Source organism: Malurus melanocephalus, unplaced genomic scaffold, assembly GCF_030028575.1.
Source record: "Malurus melanocephalus ecotype Western Australia unplaced genomic scaffold, MMel_1.1 scaffold_39, whole genome shotgun sequence".
In the NCBI taxonomy this organism is placed as follows: Eukaryota; Metazoa; Chordata; class Aves; order Passeriformes; family Maluridae; genus Malurus; species Malurus melanocephalus.
In genome coordinates this window covers 2,446,789-2,473,689 of record NW_026623271.1, presented here as the reverse complement: position 1 = coordinate 2,473,689, position 26,901 = coordinate 2,446,789, and the positions used below count along the sequence as shown (strand labels likewise).

The 26,901-nt window shown below is 37.8% G+C and overlaps 1 protein-coding gene across 3 annotated transcripts in view; it reads left to right on the top strand.

Annotated features, from left to right (window-relative positions):
* The window catches only part of SRPK2 (SRSF protein kinase 2), a 60,229-nt gene that overhangs the window by 23,730 nt on the left and 9,598 nt on the right, over positions 1-26,901 (top strand). For all 3 annotated transcript variants that reach the window (XM_057364509.1, XM_057364506.1, XM_057364507.1), the window contains exons 5-13: positions 444-531; positions 768-855; positions 6,289-6,395; positions 8,692-8,857; positions 10,906-10,931; positions 12,338-12,584; positions 13,537-14,025; positions 17,811-17,911; positions 18,005-18,112. In XM_057364509.1, coding sequence (XP_057220492.1) covers positions 444-531; positions 768-855; positions 6,289-6,395; positions 8,692-8,857; positions 10,906-10,931; positions 12,338-12,584; positions 13,537-14,025; positions 17,811-17,911; positions 18,005-18,112 — 1,420 coding nt within the window. The remainder of the gene's footprint in view (positions 1-443; positions 532-767; positions 856-6,288; positions 6,396-8,691; positions 8,858-10,905; positions 10,932-12,337; positions 12,585-13,536; positions 14,026-17,810; positions 17,912-18,004; positions 18,113-26,901) is intronic.

Sequence of the window (26,901 nt, the reverse complement as noted above, 5' to 3'; positions counted from 1 at the left end):
ATCATTTTGTGCAGAAAGGTGACTGCGGTCTTACTTTGCCCTTGATTAACGGTGTAGTTTATAAAAGCTCTTAGAAATAAATATAATTCTATCCTCTTTGACAAATTRGCTTTGCTTATTGAATTTGCATGTTGTCTTGAGCATGCACAAATAAGCTAATATTTTTATTTCTGTTGTATCTTTAATGAAAAGATACAATTACCTTCATTAAATGATAAAATGTGTAAGCAGATTCCTCTTTTGGAGACATTAGCATCAAGGAGACAAAATTATAAATTAGCCTGTTAGCAAAGTATTGTTAAAAGTTGTTGTTAAGTGTAATTTCAGCATTTTCTGTCAGAGTGCATTAGACTATGAAATATTTTATTTAAAATTTCCCAGCCTTCAAAGTATGGTAATTTTATCTCAGAATGTGTGTTGAAAATGTTTCTCTTCTTTTCAAGGGGAAAACGGTTTGTTGCAATGAAAGTTGTAAAAAGTGCCCAGCATTATACAGAGACAGCCTTGGATGAAATAAAGTTGCTCAAATGTGTAAGTATCACTATTGCCATACAGCGTTCAATTAACAATAATAATAGTTATAATTAATTAAACCACAGAGAACTGGTTTTAAATTCCTTTTTTTTTTCCACGTTCTTCTCTAAACATCTGGCTTGTTCTGTGTTATGTTTTCCGAAGCTCTGAAATAGTTTATGTGGAAATCTAACTCATTAGTATTTTAAAGTGTATTTCTTCCTAACATGTCAGTGTTTGCATTCTTGCTTTAGGTTCGTGAAAGTGACCCTAATGACCCCAACAAGGATATGGTTGTACAGCTAATTGATGACTTCAAAATTTCTGGAATGAATGGAATTCGTATCCTTTTGAGAGCATGGCATTCTCATTAAAAATGTTCTACTGAAATAAGTAAGCATTTAGTTCTGTATTTTTTTTAGTTAACCTTACTTTAAATAGACCAAGTAGAAACACCAAAATGTATGCAGATGCACAGAGAAGTGTGGTGTGTAAAGCRCCCTCTGAAGTGAAAGTAACTTAGCTTTCTTAAATACAATGCAAAATCAAAAAAGTCCCATGAATCCCGTCATGGTCTGGTAGAACTTGAGATAGTTTACTTAAAAACYGGAGTTTACAGAGAACATTTGTAATAACTGAAGCTTACAWTAATTTTTTTTTTKTKTTCTAGACTGGCAAGAAGAAATTGTCAGTGTCATGAAAGAGCAGGTTTCTGTTTTCTTGTGAGAGGTGTGAGGTCATGGAGGTTCTTCTCTTGTTCATATAATCATCTTTTGGCCTGGTGTTCTGTTTTGGCAAAGGYTGTAAACATTTCCCTTTGAATTCTTACTTTAAAGTGAAAGGAGTGGTGGAGAAAGAGAGAAAAGGTAAAATATAACTGACTTGTTCTAGGGGTAAATTTTGGGTCTGTGAATATGTTTGGTTTTAGAGTTGAGCTAAACTGAATTATCCTTGCTCAATATATTAGGTATTTTAGCAGATTATTTTATTACTGTGCTTTGATTTACTCTTACAGCTGGATTTATGTGTGTGCTTGTTGTGTTTTGGAGCCCAGTAACAGACCTCATGGTTCATGATGTCATATTGCCAGAGMGACAGTTCCTGCTCTAGAGAGCATAATTATACATTGATTTTGGTGATGTGACTTGAGCAGATCAGGTTAAGGGACCTTTCAGCAACTCTGACCTGGAAGAGGAATGTAGAAGGTGGCTGTCAGTGAATCTGAATGCACACAAAAAAGCATCCTTCCAGAGAGAAGTGTGCAAGCACTTTTCATCCCATTCATCTTTCTCTTGACGTTAGTTGCAGAGCCTTTGGGGGTGTGATGAGAATGAGAGTGTGGGGTCAAGCATTCTCAGTTACAGACTTCTGTCTTAACTCCTTTTCCTTTGCCCCATTTTCATGTGTTCTGTGGTTGCTTCAGTGGTCAGCTACCATGGTAGAAAGATAAGGTCTGTTTAGTATGGTCTTTCTTCCTGGGTTTTACCATCAAATTAAAAAGAATTAAAATAAACCATATAGTTTGTACTATATGGTAGTATAGTATGTACTATATGTACTAATTTCAAATATAAATGATGACAAAGAAAATTGCGTAACACRGCGAGGCAAAGAACACTGGGTTGGGTTTCTTGATGCTGCTGATGTGCTACAAAAGATAGGTTTTTGTTTCATCTGTGATGCTTATAAAGAAGTGTTCCGTAATTATGTGTATTTTATCTAACTGTGTTCACTAAAATACAATGCAACCAAAGCACTACAGGTCTTCATCTGACAGTTGTACAACTGAAGAATAAAGTTATTTTTAGAAACCAAAAATTTTGATTCACTGTTTTATTGTAGAACACTAATATGAAATAAGAGCTAAGATAATGCATTCATAGCTATACATAGAAATAACTGTTTGTCTGAGCAGTTTTCCAATAATGTTCTTAAATTCTTGCTAAGATTCACGTGGATGTATACAACTTTATTGTAGTCTAGGTGTGAAGAGTAAATTTTGTTAGTGATAATACTTTGAAAGCATATCCAAACTTAGATCTTTTTGAAATACAGCACTTACATTGACAAAGCCAAAAAGAGACCGTGTACTAGTGAAAAATAAGGGGTCAGGTAGCTTTGTGTTGGCAGATTGAAACTGGACAGCTGATGTTGATTTATTCTATTTCAGTTTTGCATTTGTGTTGAAAACTGGCAGTACAGAAATTTTTATGTGGAAGGGAAATGTTCCTGCCTTACTGAAAAGTACATTTTCCAGAAAAGTACCAGTATGAAGGATGGGCTGATACTGGACTCAAATTTAAATTGCAGCTGGAAGTCTGTCAAAGTTCTGACTGCCAAGGAAAATATACCAAATATTTTATGCTTTGATTTTTCTTGTGACCAGCTTGTGCATCCTGAATTATCTGAGCAGTGGTTGGTTGCATTGATTATTTCATCAGTTCCTTTTTATCTTCAAGGGAAAATRATCTTTGGTGTAGGTTCTCTTAGGATGGAGCAGGTAATTGATTTTAGTATTTCGGTGCTATTTACTTTTTAAAATGCTGTATTAGTGCAACCTTAGTGTCATTGAGTTACACAGGTTGGGAGAAATAGAGTAATTTGAGATCTTTTCCATGCTCTGCTGTTTCCAGCTTCCATTGGGCAAGTCACTAAATATCTATTACTTGACTATAAATTAAAACAAGATATGCTTCATAGAGGCTTGATTATTGATTATGGAATACATTTAAAAGCTAAAGCCRGACAGAAGAGAGGTGGGTGAATCCTTTGGAAGGCTAATACCACAAAATGTCATGGAGCTTCCAAACAGGGAAAATTGTCAAGAGCCATGCAGAACAAGGCTGGCAATGTGCAGAGCCATGGGCCTGCTGTGTGTGACCACAAATTGTTGTCTTTCTCCTAGGAGCTGAAGTAAGTGTTTATATACAGAGGAGTTTTAATAATGTGTTACACTGCGCTAGACTGGTAATTTTTTAGCTACTTGTGTATTTTAAAAAGATTGCAGTTGCGATRTTTTCGTGAAGTAACATGGACCTGGGCTCTTGGGTGTTGTCAGCAAGTTGTAATATTTATTTGCAGTGGACATGTATTAGAGCAATAATAAATGTTCATTTGAGTTAAGCATTTTTTTAATGAAAGATTCAGATAATCACATCATGGAACAAGTGTTTGGAGAGATAAATGGAAAAAATAAAGAAGGAAAAATTCTCACACAATCAGACATTATAATGATTGTAATAAATGTATCTTCAAAGAATATAGAGTTTTAATTATATACAGATTTAATTAGATGCCATAGTGCCTGAATGCTGCCAATCCAAAAGACACTTGAKATGCATCCTAAAGTCTTTGTGTGGATACTACAGCTTAACTAGCCTTTAACCTTTGTCWTATTTCTAAATGTTCGAGTAATAGTATTTCTAGCTAGATAAATAGTTACAAGTASAATTTCAGTCAAGAAAAAACAGCTCTCAGTACTTAAGCCTGTCATCTGATTAATGTTAYGTTTGCTCTTACTTTTGCTGCTGTGCTTAGTTTCCCCATGTGAGACATCCCCTGTGCTGCTTCAAAGAGTATTTCACAAGAAGCATGTCTGCTGGGTGGGCTTCAGAGTTATTTTGCTGCAGGACATTTTGGACCTGCTTGCCAGTCAGGTTATTGGTGCTGTAGGATGATCCTGGGACTTGCAAGGCTGGCGTCCTAATGGTTAATGCTCAGTTTTCYTAAACTCTTCGTTATGGACAGTCTGCTTAAGGTCAGTGTTTTTCAGATCAGGATAGTAAATCAGACAGCAGTCACATTTTTGCATACCTGCTCCCAACACTGAGCCTGCTCTATATCTTCTCCCCATTCCAGTTGTCTGTCCAGTACAGAGTGTCCCTTAAGTTTGTCCAAGTTCTCCTAGCAAAATGTTGCAATTTCTTTTCTTCTGGCAGATGTCACTTTCTTGTAACCCTCCCTCTTTCTGCCATTCCTCTTACATCTTCCTTCTTGGTGTCCTCCCTTTGCCTCTCAGCTGTTTACTTCCCTACATTGCTTTTTCTTCTGGTTACTGGCAAGGCTTAACACTTCTGTAAATGCAAGGAATGTCAGGAATGTGCATTGGTGAGTCTGCAGCAGCAGTGGTCTGAAGGACTGTGGGCGGGTGTCCTATATTTCATTTCTGAATGTTGCAGTGTCCTGCCTTTTTGAAATCTGTGTCGCTGTAGCTTTGCATCTTGACTGTGTGGGCTGTTAATAAGCCCTGCAGAGCTGMTGCTCTCTGCTCATCCTTTATGATGGCTGAGTGCTCTGCTACTGACTTCTGTTCATTGTGGGGTAAAGTAACCAAGTCTGTTTCCTCYCYRGAATGGRACTGAGTTTTGTAATGTTCTGAGTAGACCTGGTTGATGTGAGTGGGAAATGACTCCAATACAGGAGTTCAGGAATGTGCAGTGAGATAAACAGTTGGCAACAATTTTGTTACAGTTCTTCACAATGAGCTTTGATGTGTCTTGAGACCTTTYACTGTTGGTGTAACTTCAATATAGGGCATGTGGGTGTTAAAACTTGAGTTACCTTTATGTATGTAGRTAGGTACTTGAGAAGAATGTATGTAATAAACTGAGAGAAGATAAAGTCTCATTTTGACGCAAGACAGTGACTCTTTAAGATCATTGCCAAGGCTCTGGTTARTAAAAGTTAGAGAAGTGAGATTTCTCTCCTGTCAGTGTAGTTCCATATGAATGGTCTCTCAGATAGTCTAATTCATTGAGATTTTCCTGCAGTATMCATCAGCTAGTTTTCTGTTATTTGTACTACATTATTCTTTGCAAGGTTATAGTATCATGTAGTTAAGATTTTAACATCCTTTATGATTTCCAGGTASATTAAGGTCATTCCCAGCTCGTGTTTGAGGATTGATTCAATGCAGTCAAATTGTATAACTTCTTTCCAGAATGTTGTGGATGGTAAAACTTTAAATTAGCTCAATATCTGAAGATTTTCTCAATAAAAGGWTAACCTACCCAGGCATATAAATGTAGAATCTCTTAACTTGGGAAGCCTTTGAGCTGCAAATCACCGGAAGTTCCTATATCTTGTTTTTTTCCTCGTAATCTTCTATGATAATCAACTGTTTGCCTTTGTTAGTGGCCAGTAGTAAGTGCTGTGTCAAATATTTTGGCGTTGTATTTTTTGTAGGTTGTTTCTGAGTTCTGCTTTTTTTTTTTTTTTTTTCTTGAGTTTTTTGGTGATTGCAGTTATTCTCTGCAGTTAAGACTGAAGGTTTTGAGAGATCCATTCTCTCACTATGTCAGTATTTGTTGTCAAGTGTCTATATTGAGCTTAGTAAAAAAAATGTTTATTATAGTTCATTTTCTAAAACATGATCACTGCACACTTTTGTTATTAAAACCTTMTATTCATATAATTTAAAATCTATTAAAAACTAGAGATAATAGGCCAAATCTGTACTTTTAACTATTTCAAAGAAAAGAAAAATTAATTTGTTACTTTTTACAATTACTTGTTAGATTATTCACCCTAGTGCTGTTGTTATGTAGAAACAATGAAAAATGTTTTATTTTAATTTGTTCTGCAGTTGGACACTGGTTTTATATGGGTTTATATATAATTGAAATGRGGTCCCAAAGCATTCACCATGCTCATTTCAGGGGGAGCCATTTTCCCTCTAAAGGGGGTGACAGTTCCTTTAGCCAGAACACAAGCAAACATAAACAAGTTGATCTCATGAACAAGTTTATTTGGAAGTTGTCCTTAATTAAATTTCAGATGTCTGTATGGTCTTTGAAGTACTCGGACATCATCTTCTAAAATGGATAATCAAATCCAATTATCAGGGCCTTCCTATCCGTTGTGTAAAAAGCATAATTCGACAGGTAAGTTTTGTTAATATTTTAATWAGGTTTTTCCACCATTGTTAACAGTTTGAAGGTTAGAATTGATATTTGAACTCAGCTCTTACTAATATCCAAGATAATATAATTTTATTTTAATCTCAGTGGGGTTTGCAAGAGCATCTTAATGGGTAGCTTGCCCTTCTGCATGCTGGGGTTTTGAGGGATTTGTGTTGTGTTTTTTGATGGTGGTTTCCCACTGATAAGGGAGTTTTCCTGAGTTGCTTTAGAGGGTAAAAAGTTGAAACAATGAGTCTTTTTCATAAAAAGATGTGAAGATACTCATGTTAAATTGCAATTTTRGTTGACACTGGAAAACAAATCATCATAACTGAGGGAAATAATACCATGATGATGATGATGATGATGAACAAAAATGGTATTTTTCTGAAAAATGAAAATAACCCGTTCTTTGAAAAATTACTGTCTATCTGTATTTAAAGTTTTTGTAGAGTCAGAGTGTTAGCAACATGAAACACTTCAGAACATTTCACTGGGTTGTTTCACTTTTCTTTCAAAATATGAAATGTTGCTGAGAGGCGATCATAAGGAGGTGTTTCAGCAAGGAGAAAGCAAATATCAYAAAATCATTCAGGGTGGAAAAAACCCGAAAGAGCATCAATTCCAACCATTTACCCACTGCCAAGTGTGCCACTAAACCATGTCCCTAAGTGCCACATCTATACTTCTAAATACTTCCAGGTTTGGTGATTCCACCCCTTCACTGGGCAGCCTGTTGTCTTGGCAGCCTTATCACCCCTTCAGTGAAGAAATTTCTCCTAATGCCCAATCTAAACCTCCCCTGGTGCATCTAAGATATTTACTCTGCTGCTGTTGCTTTTTACTTTGGAGAACAGAGCGACCCCCACCTGGCTACAATCTCCTTTCAGGCAGTTGTAGAGTGGGGAAGCCCCTCCTCAACCTCTTCTTTTTTTACAGACTAAACACCCGAAGCTCTCCCAGATGTTCCCATCAGACTTGTGCTCCAGACCCTTCCCAGCCCTGCTGCCCTTCTGTGGACACCCTCCAGCTCTTCAATGTTCTTCCTGTAGTGAGGGGCCCAAAATTAAACACAGAATTTGAGGAGTGGCCTCATCAGTGCTGAGTACAGGGGACAATCCCTGCCTTTGCCCTGCTGGCCACAGTTTCTGATACAGCCAGGATGCCATTGGCCATCTTGGCCACCTGGGCACAGCCGGCTTGTGTTCATCTGTTGTCACCAGCACCCTCAGGTCCTTTTCCCTGGGCCACTTTCCAGCCATTCTGCCTGTGGCACTGCCTGGGGTTGTTGTGACCCAGGGGTAGGACACGGCACTCGGCCCTGTTGAACCCCACACAATTGGCCTGAGCCCATCACTCCTGTCCAGATCCCTCTGCAGAGCCTTCCTGCCCTCCAGCAGATCAATCTACCCAGGCTGGTGTCACCTGCAAACTCTGTGTGGGTGCACTCGGTCCAGTGACCGGGGGATCATTGATAAAGATGTTAAACAGGACTGGCCTCAGTACTGAGCCCTGGAGAGCACCACTGGTGATGGCTGCCAGATGGATGTAACTCCATTTCTCACCAAGCTCTGGGCCTGGTGTCTACTCCGTTTTTATCCAGCAAACAGGGCACATCCCAGCCAATTCTGCATTTTGGGAGGTAGTTGGAAGTGAATTGGATAAAGGCTCTGAGCAGGCTGGTCTGACTCTGAGGTTAGATACATCTTTGAAGGTGGTATGACTTAGACAAGGAAGGTTTGAATCACAGAGTTTTCCAGCCTGAATTGGTTTTTGAATGTAGACAAAGGTAAAAATTCCAAGTAATTCAAACCCTTCAAACCTGAGAAAAGAGGAAGAACTTATTCCTAGAAAGATTAAAAAGCTTTMGTTTGTGTGAGACTGGAATTAACTRTGTGGACTAGTGAGAGTGRCATTGTTTGGTAAGGCTTYCAGGTTGTTTATTGAAGATAGTRTAGATTTTTCTTATTWTTCTATTTGAACAAAACTTGTGCTGCGCATGTTTTAAAAACCGATTTATGAAAGTTGAATATGAAGCAATTCAGTTATTGCACTGGTTTTACTGTGCATTAAACAATCTTGTTTCATAAACTATAATTCCATGCTAGAGTGGATAATTATGTTGTTATTACTTGGTACTATATTTTTTCCTATTTTTTGGTACTTTTGAGCATTGGGATAAAATCAGGCTTATTTTAAAATGCAGCTGAGAGCTGAGTTTCTTAATGAATTTAATTGCAGTTTCAAGCAGGTTTTTTAAAAATCCTTTTGTAATTAGGTACTTCAGGGTCTAGATTACCTACACAGCAAGTGCAAGATCATTCATACGGATATAAAGCCAGAAAACATTTTGATGTGCGTGGATGATGCCTACGTGCGCAGGATGGCTGCTGAAGCCACCGAGTGGCAGAAAGCTGGTGCTCCTCCCCCCTCTGGCTCAGCAGGTACGAGCAGGATATTTAAATGCAATGTAATGAACTACCATCAGTATATTATTGCTAAAAGTATTTTGTTCAGTGGAAATTCACATTTTAAATAATTGTGTGTTAAAAATGCACGTCTGTTTAATTCTTATTCATGCTCTGGAAACTACCAGAGAAATGCGTTCCTGCCGGTTTTGCAGGTTCAAGTTTTYAGGGTCCCCAGATACCGAAAAAGATTTATTGGTATAAATTTACTCCCCTCCCATACCACAAGATTTAATGCTTGGATTTTAATCACACTGGAAGCTTGCATCTCTCATATTGACAGTAATTAATAATCTTATCTAAATTAYACCTCATTCTATTACAAGTTCATCAGCATCCTTGTGAAATCATCTGCCATTTTTTCAGTGGTAACTTATTTTTCAGATGCAATGAAAAGTTACAATCATAGCTTTTCAYCCTTGAAAATGGAATGATTGTACCTAGCTGAACTCGTGCTAAGCCCATTTTTCTAGGGGTATATTAACATACACTTGATGTTACATTTGCTAAGAGTTTAGATTGGAGCTGTACTTTAGGTTTAGCTAGGAGAAGCCAAGGTAAAGAAGTTCACAGCAATCTACAGAGACAAACAGGAAGCAAGTGGGGCTTTTCTAGTGATTGGTTTTTTTAGTACTATGTATTATAGATTTTTAGTACTATTGTTACTATTAATTGGCCAATTGAGCTCATCAGCTACAGTCAGTGGAGAAATAATTCCCTTTATAATATTGTCAGAAAATACATCACAGGTTAGAATCTCTGAAGTATGATAAAATTACCTTCTACATCAGGAGCAAATACAGTGGTCAGAATCCATTTCACAGCATTATATATTTTTAGATGAAAAATTGTATAAATTGTGAATATATTATATTRAGTTTTACATAATGCGTAATCACATAACTAGAGTTCGTATGTTATTTRTGTGGGAAATAACTTGATTTTGTTCATGCAGCCTTGATATTTCTTCCTGATGTTAAAAGTAATACTATTTTAAGGAATAGGGTTTTTATCACACTTTGTTCTTAGCAATTTGTAATTAATGTATAACTTTCCTCACAGAAGCTGAAGATGTGTTTTCTTTACAGMATTGCAAGAATAAGTTGTACTTTTGTAGCAATGATAATGCTTAGGTTTAAGAATTTTTTGAAAACCTTGCCCTTTCAGGCATGTTCAAGCAGGTTTTAACTGAGTTTAGCRGCAGGATCTGAACCTATAAAACAACTCTGTATCTTATTTTGCATTTCTTAATTGCCTGTGTATCTGAAGGCGTTTGTGAGAGGTTCTCCCCTGCTCAGTTCCTCTTGCTCACTTCCACTTTGCTTCTGTCTCCCATATTTGGTTATTTCTGTTGGTTTTGATCCCCGGGGGGAGATTTTACATGGCTTGTGCTGCTCTGTGCCTGTCACAGTCAGTGTTGCAATCGCACCAGACCCAGTYACTGCTGGGATCCTGCTCAGAGGTGCTTAGGAAGAGGCCCATGCTGGAGCTGCTTTTTCTGTGATCTGGTGTGTTTTTTTGCCTTAGGCATTTCTTCATGCCTCCAGCCCTAGCAATCAAACTGCCTTGTTCCAGAATAAAAAAYATAAATACTTGGCTTTTCTGTTGAGTACAACACAGCATTTGTATTTTGCTGATATTCCCTGAACTGTTTATATCAGTCTGTACCTGCTTAGCCAGCTGACTACATACATTTAATGTGAGACAGCTCTGCAGTCATTTGCTGTTTTCTGTCCACTCTTTATGGTTTCAGACTTCTAAAAAAAATTTTATAAACTCCTCTAACACAACACAGTGAACACAGATTGCTGCTAGCTCCTACCAGTAGCAGATGCTCTAATGGAGACCTCGAATGATTTCAGGCAGCACGTACTTGTAAAGAGTAAAAAATCTGTCTAACAAAAAAAAGGTAACACTGCCCTATTTAGTTAGGAATATTTTAAAATTATTCTATTTTTTGCTTTTATAGAGTTGCTTTTGAAAAAGAAAAACCTTTATTTATRATTTATGTTTTTTCTTTTTAGTGAGTACAGCTCCACAACAAAAGCCTGTAAGTATTGTTATATAATACAAATTAACTACCTTATTTTCTATGTTTCTGTGGGTATTAGGAGGTATTAGACTGTTACTAGTGTCGATCCTTTTTAAAAGCTTCCTTCGAATAAAGCTTTTATCGTGTCTCTGGCCTTACCAGTTTTAAGCACAGTATTTCTGTGATGGAAATTCTCACWGACATACAGTTCTATAGCTATGTCAAACTCAGTTAAGCATTGCCATTTTCTTCTCTTGAGGAATAATCCATTCGTTCAAATCCTGACAAAAAAGGGAGAATGCACTAAATATTGTGCATTGCAGATAGCTTAGGGGCATAAAGGCCTTAATCATCAAGGCCTTAAAGGAGAGGCARTTTCATGAGGTTAGAAAGATCTCTTTGCCATATGTATATAGCAAATAACCARTGGTAGTACAGCTGTTGAGAAGTGTCTGCAATCAAACCTGCTTTCMATGTGTACAGAACATGTGTAATTCCAATGGGCACACAACACAGATGAAAATTAGGAGGGTTGGGAAATTAACTCTTGTTGAGACTATCCCATGGCTTTTAATGGAGATAACAGGATTAACAAACCTTTAGGGAAATGTTTCTCTGTGTTGATTGTACTTTTTTTTAAAACTATATGAGGATATCTTACTGTGATATCTAAACATTGAATGAAAACTGGATAGATCTCCTTTATCAAATARTAAAAATAGAACCCATAATTCAGTTAAAATGTAAGGAAGTGTGTCAATCCTAGCTTTGATGTGTTCATTTTTCATTTTCTTCTTGTACCTGAGTTTCTTAATCACTATGTTATAGAAAATAAGAAACTTCATAGTGGCCATCTGCTGTTTGTAATTCATATGTTTTGGGGCCAGAACGAAATAATAAAAATGCTTTCCTTTCACAAGAAAATAGCTGAACAACACAGGATTTACTTAAAATTCACTGTTTTCAGTCTCTAGTTTTCTTGTGTCATTTTACTCAGAAGACTTTTGCATTGTACACAGAGGGAAATAATATATTCAATTTATATGCAAACAACTAATATGATACCAGATTATTTTCCACATACACTATCATCTATTAATCTGGACCGAAGTTTAAGATTATTGTGCCTACTCAAGGTTATAGGATCATAGGAACTTACTGTGGCATCTCATATGTATTTTGCTCTTGTACCTAATAATGACTATGTAAAAACATGATTATAAAATTTTGGTGGATTTTTGCATCATATAATCCTGTAGTATTCTTGATTTGAAGTAAAAAGGAAAAAGTGGTATAATTACTATCTTGATTGCAATCTAGTATTTTCCAAAAATTATAATCAAACTGCAAATTAGTTTGGTGTGAGATGCCTTGAAAATAATTAATTAGGGTTTTTTTTTCTTTCTTTGATGTTAATATTTCAGGTTGGAAAAATATCCAAAAACAAAAAGAAAAAACTGAAGAAAAAACAGAAGAGACAAGCTGAGCTGCTAGAAAAACGCCTGCAGGAAATAGAAGAACTCGAGCGGGAAGCTGAAAGGAAAAAAATAGAAGAAAATGTAACCTCAGCTGTACCATCAAATGAACAAGAAGATGAGTACCACCCAGAGGTGAAACTAAAAACAGCTGATATAGAAGAGGTAGTAGATGAAGAGCCTGGAAATGATGATGGTTAGTATTACCTTTTCTTATTGACCCTGAGTTTACTGTTTCAGAGGGGAAAGTAATTATGCAGTSTTGCATCTGGTGCAGTGAACAAAATCTCCAGACTGTCCTAGATCATTAAGTTAATTTTCTCCTCTAGGTAAAATTGTAACTATAAAATCTGAAGAGGTAAAGAAAAGTCAAACCTAYTACAGTAGTGAAGAAAACCTTCAATAGCAGTCTACAGCTATTAAAGAACTCAAAAAAGCATTTAGAAAATTCAACAGAGCAGWCATCATGCCACATTAAGTGGAAAAACAGAATATCCTGGTGAAGTAGAAGAACAATAAGATGCATAGGTTTTCTGTAATATTACTGTAGTAGTTGGAGTCATCATTGCTTTCCCCTTCTTACAGTGTTTGTTGTAATGATCTATCAGATAACAATGAATGCAACTTCTTCACTAAAATTTTTGAGATATTGAGATTCCTGTTTAGTCTGGTGACTGGGACCATAATGATTATGGTCCAGCTCTATCCTGGCTTCCCTGATTTTCTTGTCATCACTTCAGTCCTGATAAAGATATAACTACTGAGACCACAGTTCAGTTTGGTTTGTTTYTGTTCTATTCTTACTGAGAATTCTCCTACTTCTGTGCTGACTCCCTGTTGAGAATGAATTGCAGATTTTTAAATCTTGCTTTCAAGTCTTGATTCATCTTCCTTTCATAACATTGTTCTCTTGTGGATTGGTCCTTCCTGAACCACTTCCCATTGTTTATTTTTCCAACACTTTAATAGTCCTTTCTTTTGCCTTTAATTCAGATTTTAAGGTTTGTATGTTTCAGTGATATTCAGTGCTTCCTTGTGCAATATATCAGAAGTCAGGTAGTTATTGAAGAGTTAAAAATGTTTAATGCCTAGGTTCAGTCTGGTGTATTGATGCATGATGTAATGTGTTGTTTGCTGAAATTTTTCAGGTGAAGCAGAAGATCAGGATGAAAAAGAAGACACAGAGAAGGAAAACACTGAAAAAGATGATGATGTTGAGCAGGAACTTGTCAACACTGACTCTACAGACCCTAAATGGATAGAATCCCCCAAAACAAATGGCCATATTGTGAACGGCCCATTCCTATTGGAACAACAGATTGAAGACGAAGATGAGGAAGAGGAAGAATGTCCAAATCCAGAGGAGTATAGTCTTGATGATCCAAATGCAAAAAGTGATTACTCTTATAGCAGCTCCTATGAACAGTTTAATGGTGAATTGCCAAATGGACGTCATAAAATTCCAGAGTCCCAGTTCTCTGAATTTTCAGCGTCAGTGTTCTCTGGGGCTCTAGAGTCTGTAGCTTGTGGTTCTGCTGTTTCTGAAGGATCAACTGTAACCGAAAGAGAGGAGAGCAGCCCATCTCATGACAGGAGCAGAACGGTTTCAGCTTCCAGCACTGGGGACTTGCCAAAAAGTAAGTGACTCTTAGTGACTTTTGTCTGGTAGCATGGGTGTRTATTGTATTAAATAAAAGAGGCAGGTAAGTGGGATACAAAGGCAGTAGTTATGTGAAGAAAAGATTAGGTTAATTGGATGATTTTTCTTGCAGAACTGTCATTTAGGTTTTTTTTTTTCCACTCTAGAACTTGTTTTTAAGGTGTGTTAGATAAGTTATCATAGAAGAAATATTTGCACTGACAAGTCAGTCTACACAGGAAAGAGAAAAATAAATTGTAGTTGCAAGTAGACGTCATTCCCATAGTTTGAAGGTAGAAGATAAGCATGAGATCCTGTACCCTGACATCCTTTGATAACAAGGCAGTAATGTGCCATCTGTTAAGCCCAGTAACCTTTATTGTTGGCTTAAAACATGTTTTTCAAAGAGATATCTGCTTTTGATTTGGACAAATGAAATTGTAATCTAGTGTGATTGAAGTGTGTTCCACTGCTTGTTAGTCTGAATTGTCTTAGAAGAATTGTAGCAAGCTTCTGCTACTTCTTGTCATCTGTTTTGGTCATATAAAAAAATCTGTAAAAAGCTCTGTTTTCAATCATTAATTGTTCTTTCTGTGTCAAACAGTTTCTGTCTTTTAACCTTTAATAAAACTCAACAGGGCATGTTTCCAACCCTCAATTCATTATGACTTTTCTATATTTAGCATGGTTTTGGACGTTTGAATTCTGGCCGTCAGAACTGCTTCAGTCCAAAACTTGTGGCTGTAAATCCTGTTTGCCTATAAATCCATTTGAAGACATGGAAGGTGAAATCTCAGTGTCAGTGCAAAGAGCTGGATTTTTGCCTTTGAATTAAATAGCTTCAGGGTATTACACACAGGTCTTATTTATAGTGCCAGTGGTTAAATGATAAATATATGGGTTTCAACTTTAATAAAGAAAATACTGAGAGAATAAATCTGTAAGCGGATAGAAGAAAATGAAAGCTTAGGGAGAAGATCGCCAAGCCTGCCATCAACATTGTCCCAGATGAAGTTACTAAATTTAAATAGAGCTGTATTGAAAAATACACTTGAGTGTATTTCTTAATTTAAGACTTTAGAAGAGCAATTCACACAGTTTATTACAGAGTCTGACAGATAAGGCAAGAAATATGTAATAAAATACAGCTCAATAGAGCTGCATTTCTGTAAGATCCAGGCAAATGAAGCCTAGTAGCTAGCCTAGCCTTCTAGTCCATCTCCTTACACTCTGAAGTCCCTGAAACAATACACAGGAGGTTCCCTGATGCCTAGTAGTTTCTTATTTTGTTCTGCTATCTATCATATATAAGGAAAAAGACTCCAGTGCTGTTTTCCTGGGGTATTTGTAAAATCCTCATGCTTCCAGACATTAAAGCTGGTTTTGTCCTCATGGAAACAGCTTATCTCCATAGCTAAAGAAACAATCCTTCTTCATTCCGCCTTGATGTTATCCCATCAGTTCACACACCTTTATTGCAAAGAAAGAAGACAGTTAATTCAGTGAAAGTTCACTTCTTTTTGCAGAAAGAGAAAAAGCTGAATGTTACAGATGTTAATGTAACAGTAATAACATGGATATGACAGTAGTAAAACAGATGAAGGTATTTACAAAGATGCAGCATACGGGAGTTGGAGGCTATTCAATAGATTTTCAAATGGTGCTCCACCATTTAAAATGTATTGTATCTTTAGTGTGCTTTTCTTGTACTGAAGTAGACTTCTATTTGTTCCTCTTTCTCTAGGCATCACTATGCATTAAGTGRCATGGTCTCATTTTCTTGGGGTAGTTGCCTCATTCAGTGCACAAACCAATTTGTGTTCATTTATGTTCAGTGGATGAGCAGTTTTTATCTTTTTCAATTTTTCACTGCGTGACAAATGCCTTGAAGATAGATCTGTAATTTCCTCACGACTCTCCTCCTCCTCCTTCCAGTGTTTGAATGTTTGCTAAGTACATTGTTGTGCTGAAACTGAGAGAATTAAGGTGATATTTCTTAGTTTTTATGGAACTAGGACACAGAAGTGCTCACTAATTTTGTGCACAGGTTAAGCTTCTTTGGATGCTTTTTGATGAGTACTTTCTAAAAGATACACTGTTCTTTCTGCACTTTCAGCTATGAATGATCTGTGTTTGTCAAATTCAGGATCCAAGAATTCATCTTTCAGAGAAGACAGGACATAAGCATCATAAGTTCCTGAGAAAAACACAAAAGTATAGGCACTTGCCTGTTACCTGCTCAGGTCCCTCTCTTAGAAGAGGTTGAAGAAAGCTGTTGCCTAATGCCATATTCAGATGTCTTAGTCATGAGATTTTTTTCCCTCCTTCATTCCATTTTATTTACTGCAGTCCTTCAACAAGACGTGTGGGAAGGATTTATCTAGCACTGTATTTTTTTTTTTTTTTTGCAAAACTACTGAACTGAGGAGAAGGTCCTGTTATTTCTTGAGTAATGCATGTGATTATGTTAAAAAAATACACTATGCAGCCGGCTCTAAGGGAAGACTTTCAATATTAAGTTTACTAGTTTTACTAGTTCCTATCTTTTGAGTGCTTTACTTCTATCCCTGTGTTAGTGCTTTTATGAACTTGGGTCTTGGACTTCATTCCAGCRTTTTTAAAGGGCTCTTTGTTGAGGTCACCTTCCCCTCTGCCTTTTGCTATTTACTCCTGTCTTTCCTTCTCTCCACTGGTGGATCCTGCCACTTTTTTTCCGGTTGGCCAATATTCAGTGCTCTGATGAYCTATTCAGGTTTGTGTTGCCAGCAGTTGAAGATCCCCATCTGATTTCAGTCACTCCTAATTCAACACTAGACATCCAGTATTTTTTCTCCTTGTCCCATGTCTGGTGTATTTTACTCTTCCAAGCCTTTCACCAGTTTAACAGGTCATTGGAGTCACAAGCACTTTTTGGATCTAGTACCTCTTTCTTATCTTATCATCAATTTCCAGTTTAGTGTTTGTAGCTTTGGGACAAGGAAGCTGAGCCCAGCAGTCCTGTGCTGCCTGTGATTTGTGATATCTGGTTGTGTCTTCTGCCTTCAATTCATCTGCTTTCTCTCCAGTGCAGGTTAGGAACCAGCAGGTGGTACATCAAAACACCAAAAAGCAGCACCTCCACTGGGCTACGTTAAGGGTTTCAGTGTCCCAAGAGCCTCTAAAGATTGCAAGATTAATTAGATTAAAGTTCTGCCTTTTTAGGATCGTATTTGGTGCAAATAGGACCTTCAGAGAACTTCAGATGKGGAATTATTTGTGTAAAGGATGACAGCTCCTTAGGCTCTGAAAATAGCTGGATTTTGGTGACGCTTTTACCCCTTGGGATAGGTTTCAAAAAAAAAAAAGGAAAAATCCAGCCAGATTTTATTTATTGTAGCCAGGCATGGAAGTGCAGGATTTATTTTCTCAACCAAACTGTTCCAAGAACATAACTTTCATGTGTGTAGTGGGTGAGTTCTTGGAGTCTGAGTTTTAACATTTTCTGTCTGAACCTGTTCAGGGAAACATATACACTGATTTTGCTTAGAAGCTCCTTRGATATTCTAGTAATAGTCATTTGGCAGCTAAAGAAAGCAAAAAATTTACACTTGAAGTGTATGAGGATATTTAGAAATCAGGGTAAGAAATCCTATTTATGTTGCTTTAATTTCTTGTAACATTCAGGAAATTATATTGATGTCTTCAGTGTATGACAATATTGAATGAAGTGTCAAGGCAAAGCTGCTCAGGGATAATGAGTAGTAGGTTTAACATACTAACTATTCTGCATTTTGCTTGTGTTAGCAAAAACTCGTGCTGCTGACTTACTGGTGAATCCACTGGACCCAAGAAATGCAGATAAAATTAGAGTTAAAATTGCTGACCTGGGGAATGCCTGCTGGGTGGTAAGTGTAACTACATCATTTTGGCTGCTCACTATTTAGAACAGGTGTTTTTATTGTCCTTTTTTTCTATTAATGTGGTTCTTTCTATTTTAGCATAAACACTTCACAGAAGACATCCAGACAAGACAATATAGATCCATAGAGGTTTTAATAGGAGCAGGTTACAGTACACCTGCTGATATCTGGAGTACAGCATGTATGGTAAGAACAATACAATGTGTATTTTACAAGAGTAAACCTGAAAACAGTTGTTTATTTAGTGAGCGGGTGGTTTTGACACAAATCCATTATCATTAATTWTGTTATATCCGATAGCTGCTGATGATTTCTTCCCTTTCTTTCAATTTCTCAAGCCTTCTTAATCAAAAGAAGTATTTTGGAGAGCATTTCTAATTTTCATGTGATGCGTTTTAAACTTGTAGTCAGAAACATGCAAATTTAGAGAGAAAATATATGTCTGTTTTAAATGACAGAATGTAACTGAAAAAGTACAACTGCTTGCTTTCTTCTAATGTTAGAATCTGTGCTGCTGTTAGCTGTGGTTACTTTCCTTCTTCCTGTGTAAAACAAACGAAACAGTAAAATACTTTAAATTGTTGCCAAGTGCACTGAAAACATGGATTGGATTAGGCTTGGTTCTAAACTTTGAAGAGAAGGAATTCAGTTTATTAGTGTAAAATATTTGGTAATGTTCTGTAGAATTAGTTTTAACACTGAACTGAAATTACAGCTTTTTAAGAGTCTTTAGAGAACAGAAAAAGTGAAAACTTAATCATGCAGCTTTCTGAAACACTCTGCAATACCTCTCAGAGGATAAAGAAATTGTGTGCATCTTCTCATTAAAGATAATATGTATTTCYAAAAAATAAATTCAGAAATACCTTTGCCTGTTTTAAAAGTGAAAACTTAATCAAATCTTTATATTTTACAAATACATGTCTGTTAAGAGTAAGCGTGTGAGGAGGAGGAGAGGACTCAAATACTAGACACAGTTTGCAGGCGTGGGTGATGAGAAGAATTACACAGCTCAGAGGGAGAAGAGGAGGAGGATTGAAAGGAACATAAAATCCTTCAGATATAAGCTCAGCAGGCCATGTGTTGGAAGTAACTAACACATAAGTGAACTGAAAGTGTGTTTTCTCTGCAGTGATACTAGTGTTTGCTTCAGTACASAGAAACCCCATCCATTTCCAAATTTATGCTTCCTTTTGGGGAGAAAATGGAGAATTTTTCTATTGCATTGAAAACAAAGCATATAAAATATTCCACAGTTGGTTCTTGAATTCTTTTAATTATTCTTCTCTTAACTAACTACAAAATTATTATAGAGACTTTTTGTTCTGTTACCTAGTATTTTGTAAACCTTGGTTGAACTTTTTATTCTGTTGGACACCCTGTATTCATCATTCTTTAAAGTTGTACCTATGGCTGTTAATTTTAGTCTTTCATAGTCTCTAAGTCTTGAGCTAAAGGCACGTAAAGTAGGCTGAGGTCTATCTAGAACTGTGTTTAAAGACGGTGGGGTACTTAATAGTGATACTGCACCTAAGGAATATGATATTCTTGCAATACTTGGGGTTGCCCAGCCTATTACAGCTTTTCCTCCATTTTATRTAACTGTTACTGCTTTCTTCAAACTCAAGGAAAGAAAAAAGCCTTAAGAATAACTGCCACTGGAGGTGCATCTTAACTCAGATTCACAATTATGTATGAAATTTCAATATTTTAATGAGAAAAATGTACTWCTGCTTTTTTGTTATGTAAGCTTTGCAGATAGTAAAGCATTTGAGGCAGAAGTGCTGTAATTCTGCCTTCTGCCACAGTTGTTAGGTTTTTGCCCTTAAGAAATGCAGTGGAAATTTTAAGACATTACAGRCATACAGTTGTTGAATTCAGTTGTCATCATTGTATAGTTGTGTAAAAAATAGAGAGCAGCCTCTCAAGCTCATAGAAAAAATTCATTTGAAAACCCCCTGAATCTGCTTTCATTGCTGTGTGGCTGAGAAAATGGGTCAGAGCACTGTGAATGCTGATCCTGTATCAGATGGAAAACAGCTCTGAGGTAAGGATTGCCTTGAAGTCCTTAATAGCTCTTTCTGCAGAGGGCTTATAGCAGAGATTAACAGCCAGGAAAACATTCCTGATGTGGAACTGCAGACTCCCAAATAACTTATTTTGGCTGTCTTTGGAAATTATGGTGTGAATCTCCGCAATCCCTAAAGCAGTCAGGAACTGTGAACTGCCAAAGTGCTTTAATGCCACTACAGCCCCACTTGCTTTCTCAAGTTTAGTTTCCTTGTTGTACCTAGATTTGGTTCACAAAATGCCCTTCTAGGTTATCTTGCTCTTGTTCCATATTTAATTCACTTGGTTCCAGTAATGTTTACTGTTTACTTTCCAAAGGGATTATCTGCTGGAGAAGGAGGTGTTTGTTTTCAGCCAAAATACAGCTCAGATACCCTATTCTCAAAGAAGAGCAGAAATGGCTTTGCTTGTACTAGTCCAGAGTCATTAAAGACATTTCTGGAAGCAGTACTGTGCAAAATGAGTGGTCCAGCAATATTTCTTCTTTTTCCAGCAGTATTACAATTTTTCCTGCCAAGTTTTTCCATCCATCCATACTTTACCTAAAATGACACAACCAAGCACACATGAATACTGCTTAGCTTGCAAAATAGATTTTCGCCATGTATTTTTATCCATTGCTGTGTCAGATATTCTAGCTCACATCTTCCTTTAAAAACATAGCAAAAAAAGGGGGCTTATTGGAATTCAGTGCCCATAGGGTTTCTGTGCCAGAGTTTTATGTGTATGTAAAACACACCAATCTTTTTATGTATCCTGGATTTTATGAAGGATGACTTGGAATACTTGGTTCCAGGATTTACCTGGGGTCRTAACTTGGCCGTGTGCTTTATAGAGCTCCATTTGAGTGTAAGGTTTTCACTGCCTTTTGCTTGCTAATGAAATATTGTTGCTCACTGAGGATAGGATTGCATTGTCCATGAGTAGCCCAGCTGCTGGTTCTTGTATTGGCTTGTATTTATGGTATAAAATGTGTTTAACACAGCAGTTGTGTTTGTTTTATCTCCACATTTTTCATCATATCATTTGCCTGTCAGTTTTACACAGTTTTTAATAATACAGATGAAGATGAGGTTTTTAAACAAAAGCCTCTGATAAATAGGCCCTGAGCGTGAAAAGCATCTTGTTCCTGTGTGCCCAGCACCTTCCAGGATACCCCCTTATGAATCTTGTGGGATGTGGCACATTGTGTCTGCATGGAGGGCATTCCTTACTGGGCTCTTCAGTTTGGGATGGCTTCATCTAGCCAGGAGCTCCATGGTTTTGATGCAGCTTCCAGGAAAGAATAGTCCTGTTAYATTTGCATTGACTTCAGTGGTGGTCTCAGCCAGTTTCTGATCAGGATTACTTGTGCTGGAAATGTGTGTAATCAGAGCCATGTAAGGACTCCACCCAAACAGCAAAAGAGGGCAAAGTAACTCAGTGCTGGTAACCTTACAGTGCTGCTTCTTTGGTGTTATGTCAGTGAATCAGTAGCATTGCAAGCCAGCAGCCTGTGAGCTGAATCTTCTGGTTTTAGGTAATTTGACATGGCCCAGTTCTTGTGCCCCAGACTTCTCTGAATCAGGTTTAAAGGATGAATATGAATATCCTCACACTAGTACCAGTTCTCTGTTTGGGTAATCTGAGTCTCGAATCTCTAAGGGGAAAAAAAAAAACCAAAAAAAAACCAAATCAAAAAAGGAAGGGAAAAAAGGGAGTGATGTGTATCTTTGGAGGCTTATCATCAGTGCATGCATGAAATGCTCTGAAGCCAATGAAAGAGGTCAGATGCCAGTGGGCTTTTCCAGACSTTGGCAGAGTTGTTTGCTTGTTTTGTGCTCGCAGTGAATAAAGCAAAGTGTATCTTATATTTTTTTCCTAGACTTCGGTGACCTCGGTCTGAATGATTGTTGCTGTCATTTGCTGGACATTTATAAGTTTGGCTAGGGAAATTGTACACTGCCCTTTTATTTTTCCTTTAAGATTGTGGCCTGTTTAAGTGGAATACTCATCTGCTCTCATGGAAAGCTAGACACTGGGAATGTTGCCACATTTACTAAATTCTAGAAGATGTTTGCTTGCTGTACTAAGGCCTAATTCATTTCTGCCAATAGGGAGGTGCATCTCTCATTTTCACTCACTAAAAGGAATAGATTTGGAGCCAGGAGTACCTTTGACAGGATTAAAAACACTCTTGATGATTTAATTGTATCAGTTTGAAATTCCACATTACCAGTGTTGAGAGGGCTGCTTTCTTTAGAGCAGAAACTGAACAGACAGTGAGTGATTTATTATTTCCTAAATCCCAGAAAACATGGAACACAGTACTCCACTGCTGCTGCCAAGAAATCCTGGCAAGATAAGGGAGTTAGTACTGGCAGACAGCATCCCTTTGTATTGCTTCTGGAAATGACTGCAAGCACTGTGATTCTGCTGCTTTTCCTTGTTCATGCTCCTTGGACTGGAGACAGGAAAAGCACCTGAGGTGATGAATCTCATCTCACTTTTGTTCATTACCTTTTGTTTGAGCTTTGGGGAAGAAGTGACTGTGTCACAGGCTGGGACATGAACAAGATTTAATGTTTTTAACACTTTTCTGTGGCTTTTGTGGAGATTTTTTGTGATTCCTGTAATATCTTCTCTTTGTAATAAGACCAAGAAAATAGATCACAGCTGTAGATCTGCAGGAWGTCAGAGAAGGTGAAAATTGTACTTGGTGTTTTATCTACCTAAAGAGAATATAGATGATGAAAGAAAACATTACCAGGTGTGAGGGAAAGGGGACAGGCAAAGAGCTTTCAAAACAAGGGACATGCTACTACAAGGGAAGCAAATTTACAGCAGTGGAATTTATTTATGGGCATTTCCATTCATGTGAGAGAGCTCAGAGGAACAGAATGAAGAATGAGCAAGATATATAGTGTTAAAATTAAAGCTACACGTGTGGGTGCWTGTAGGTAAATTGCAGGCTTGTGCCCTCAGTTTACTTCTTTGTGTGATGTTCTCTTAACGTGGAGTGGAGAAGGAACTGTCCTTAACTACTCTTCTTCCTGTTGTAAGCAGGGAAGAAATGATCATGTCTCCATGGGATCATGAGTATCATCATGCTAGTATGTGTGAGTGGCACATACCAAAGGTGTGATGACAAGCCTCAGTCTGCACAGAAGCAGTATTTTGAGGAAAATGGAAAGTCAAAAATGTGGTTTTGAGGGGAGAAAAAGCTCAAGTTGCTATGCACATATTTTTCAGTAGGCAGATACAGTACAGAATGCTGTTATTACTCGCTGTGCAGCCTTGTTGAAGGTGGTGGGTGGACAACCAGAAACACTCAACGGAAAATTATTTCCCAGAGGAGCTGACTTTCCAAAGCAACCACTCAGTATGTGCATGATTGCAAGATGGGAGTACAGCAAATAAAAGAATCCTATTTCCTTTCCAAGCATCCCATGCAAGTCTCTGCATATCTGGCCTTTCTTATCAAGCACTAACCATGCAAAATGCTTTTAATATTCTTCCCATTGCCTGGCTCTTCAGAAGGAGATACTCATGGGACAACAGTCAGCTGGTGTGTGTATCTTAAAAAGCTTTTTGATCTTCTTTCCATGCGCCCACTGACCTGTGGAACAGTGTTCTTAAAACTAGGCCTATTTTTAAGCAGTTACAGTCTTCTCATTCACATTTCTTCATTTCAGCTGGGGCAGAGAAACTCTGGCCAAGAGCTGCATCTCATCTGTCAAAATAATAATTCTGGCCTATAGCTTGTTGTTCTTTTTCAGCTGGGGCTTCAGTTCAGGGAGGCTGATGCAGTCCAAGTGAATTGTTCTTCCAGTCCTCTCCCAGACAGCTTTCCCTAGGCATGCATCCATTTTTCAATCACCACATTGAGTACACAGCTGTCACACAGTGAATATGTAGCTATTTCCCATTGTGTGGTTAGATATGGGTCCATTATATACAATAGTGATGCCACCAGTTCTGTACTGTGGTGGGTTCACCAGTCGTGTGGCAGGAAAGAAATAGAGCCTCTCCAGAGCCTATAAAACATCCTTGTAACTATTTATTTGAAAGGTTCACCATCTGCAGATGGAGAAAAGCAGTCTACACTGGTTTTCTGTGATAACCTTAGGAAAGTGGTAAGTAGAAATTGCCAGAACAGTCAGGAAGGATGAATGGTTGCCTTGGGCTTCTGTGCCATATGTTGAGTGTGCTGTATCTCATTTTTTATCTCCATATAATAAATGAAGCGCTGACTTCTGTTGAGGTAAATGTCAATGTGAAATAAAAAAAATCATGGTATTTTAAAGTAGGAATTTCTGTCAAGAAACTAGTATTTGGGAATTAATACTTTAAACRGGAAGTAAGTAAATATGGTTAGTCTGTATATGTAGCATCATGGAAATTACAGACAAATTTAGGTCTAAAGGGATCTCCAGTATCTGCCTGCTTCTCAAACAAGGATTGTTGTTAAGTGAGGTCACTCAGAGCCTCATCCAGTTGAGGTGTACACACCTGTCAGGATGGCATTTCCACAGCCTCTCTGAGCAGCCTGTCCCAGTACTCAGTCTCACCAAAGAWTTTTTTTTCCTCATATTTGATTGGAATTTCCCATCTTGCTGCCTGTGTCTGCTCTCTGTTGCCTCTTCATGTGATTCTCAGTATCCAGCAGCAGAGAGCTGCTCTTCCAGTGACAGTGACTTGATAATGGCACAGGCTTTCCAGTGCAACCTTTGGCATTGGTTTAAAGAGCAGAACAACTCTGATACAATCCAGAGATGTCATTGTCCTTCTTAAGGCTATTTCTGTGCTTATTAATGTATCTCCAATGCTGATTGTTTATGATAGAAACCCAGATCTGAGTTTTATACTTTTTAAAATGAGGACAAATTAATTTCATTTATCTTGCAGGATGTAACTAGTTTGTCCTGAAAATACCTGGGTACATGTTACCAGATTGCCACAGATGAAACTCTGAGACATTGTGTTTCATGGATGCTAAGAAGTATCATTACAAGTATTTATCACAGCAGCTGCCTCTGGGCTATCTGAGAAGTTTTTCTGTTCTTAGAGGAAGAGTCAGAAAATCAAATGTGTGAAATGCTRTGGCCCCAGCCCATTCTGGGCACAGAGTCGGAGCTATACAAAAAGGAAAAAAGAAGCATCATCATTTTGTAAAGCTTTAGTTTTTGTTCAGTGAGATGGTGGTATAAATATCCCCAATCTGTGTGAGAGGTTTCAGCTCTTGGGATACACAAACTGATCTCAAATTGAGCGTATCATAGCAGTATGCTTACCTCTTGTGCTTCTCTATAAACAGTTTTCCAGATTAATCTTTGTTGTCCCACACAGACATATTGAGCTATTAATACTTCATTTTTGGGACAGAAACTGTATTCTTGTGTAGTCTACCTTTGTGGCTAAATTAACTACATTTCCATTCTTCTCCAGGGATCTGTGTTYAATAGCAATGAGTTTCTGATTGTCCTCAGAAAGTGGCCCCATGGGTGCTCTCCTRGGAAGGCTGGTCCAGGTCTTCCTATGAGTATTTATATTCCCATGAAATACAGGGAGTACACTTGGGTCTTCTCCACCTCATCTCAGGAGAATAACAATGTGCTCCRTGTTGTGTTGAGAGATCTCTCCCAGTGATCATTTCTGGCTGTTCTTAGAATTTATTTCAGTTCAGAAACCTGTTTTTTTTTAAGTCCTTCAGATTTTTTTTCCTCTGTAAAATGAAAACTCTTAATCTTGAGCTAAGAGTAGAATAAGAAAAAGAGTGAATGACTGTTAGTGATAGTAACTTGAGAAATTAAAGGCCCATTCGTAGGATCAACAGAAATGTCAGCRAGGGGTGTTCTTGTTTTCTTGGCTGCTGTGTGTGATGGCAGTGAGTTATGTTGGCTGTAGCCCATTTGGATGACACTGCAATTCACAGCTTGAAGAAGCCAAGTGCTCATAAATAGGCTAAATTTACAGGTGATTTAACAACTCCATATTATAAATAGGAACAGAAATGTGTCTATTTTCAGGAGACAAGTATTTTGTAGTAAATGTTCTAATGGAGTGAAATCCCATCCTAGAATTGTGCCAGAAAGCTCTGCCTCATTTTTGGAATGCCTTTCTGGATCAGATGTTTTCCCATGTCTTGGACATGGAAAATGCTTTGATGTTTAAACCACCTGGAAAGAATTAGATTCCTGTGGCTGCTTGGGCAATTGGTGAGCCAGAACTGAAAGAGAATGGTTTAACAAATTAGTCCGTGTTTGTACACAAGCAGGAGCTCTCATAGCTGCTTCAGTGCTTTGCAGCTTTTCATATTCATTACACCCATAAAGTCACTTTTGCTCTAASCTGCCACAGGCTAGCATCCCATGGAAGCACTGCCATGCCCTGAGGGGATCCRATGTCCTGGTGTCTGTTCTGGATTCCCCATCAGTGTCACTCTCACCGTTTACCCCATCACTGAAGTATTTACTTTGATGACATTTGATTCAACAGAAATGCTTTTTTAAAAAACCCTTCTGGATTAAGAGTCATCAAAAAAGTTTRCCCTGTTGGCTAATTTCAAGTGATTAATTATAGTCATAAATGGATTTTCTTTGTGATTCAGACTTTGTTAGTTGAGTCTCTAGCATGCAATCTGACAGGTAAATAGCCTTCAGATACATGTGTAGCTTTTATTATGTATTTAGAAATACTTGACATGTGTTTAGCGATATGTAGTACGATCAGCAGGCAGCACAGGAGTCTGTAGAGCTGTGTTTAACATAAGCTCAGTCTGACGGCGCTCCCCACGCCGGTGCAGCCGCGCTTTGGGAGCTGCTCCCTTGGCAGCCCAATGCTGCTCTGAGCGAGGCAGCCCTGCTAGAATGATCCAGGGGCTCCAGGAGGGGCTGCACTTCCAGCCCTGGGTGATTTCCTTCCTT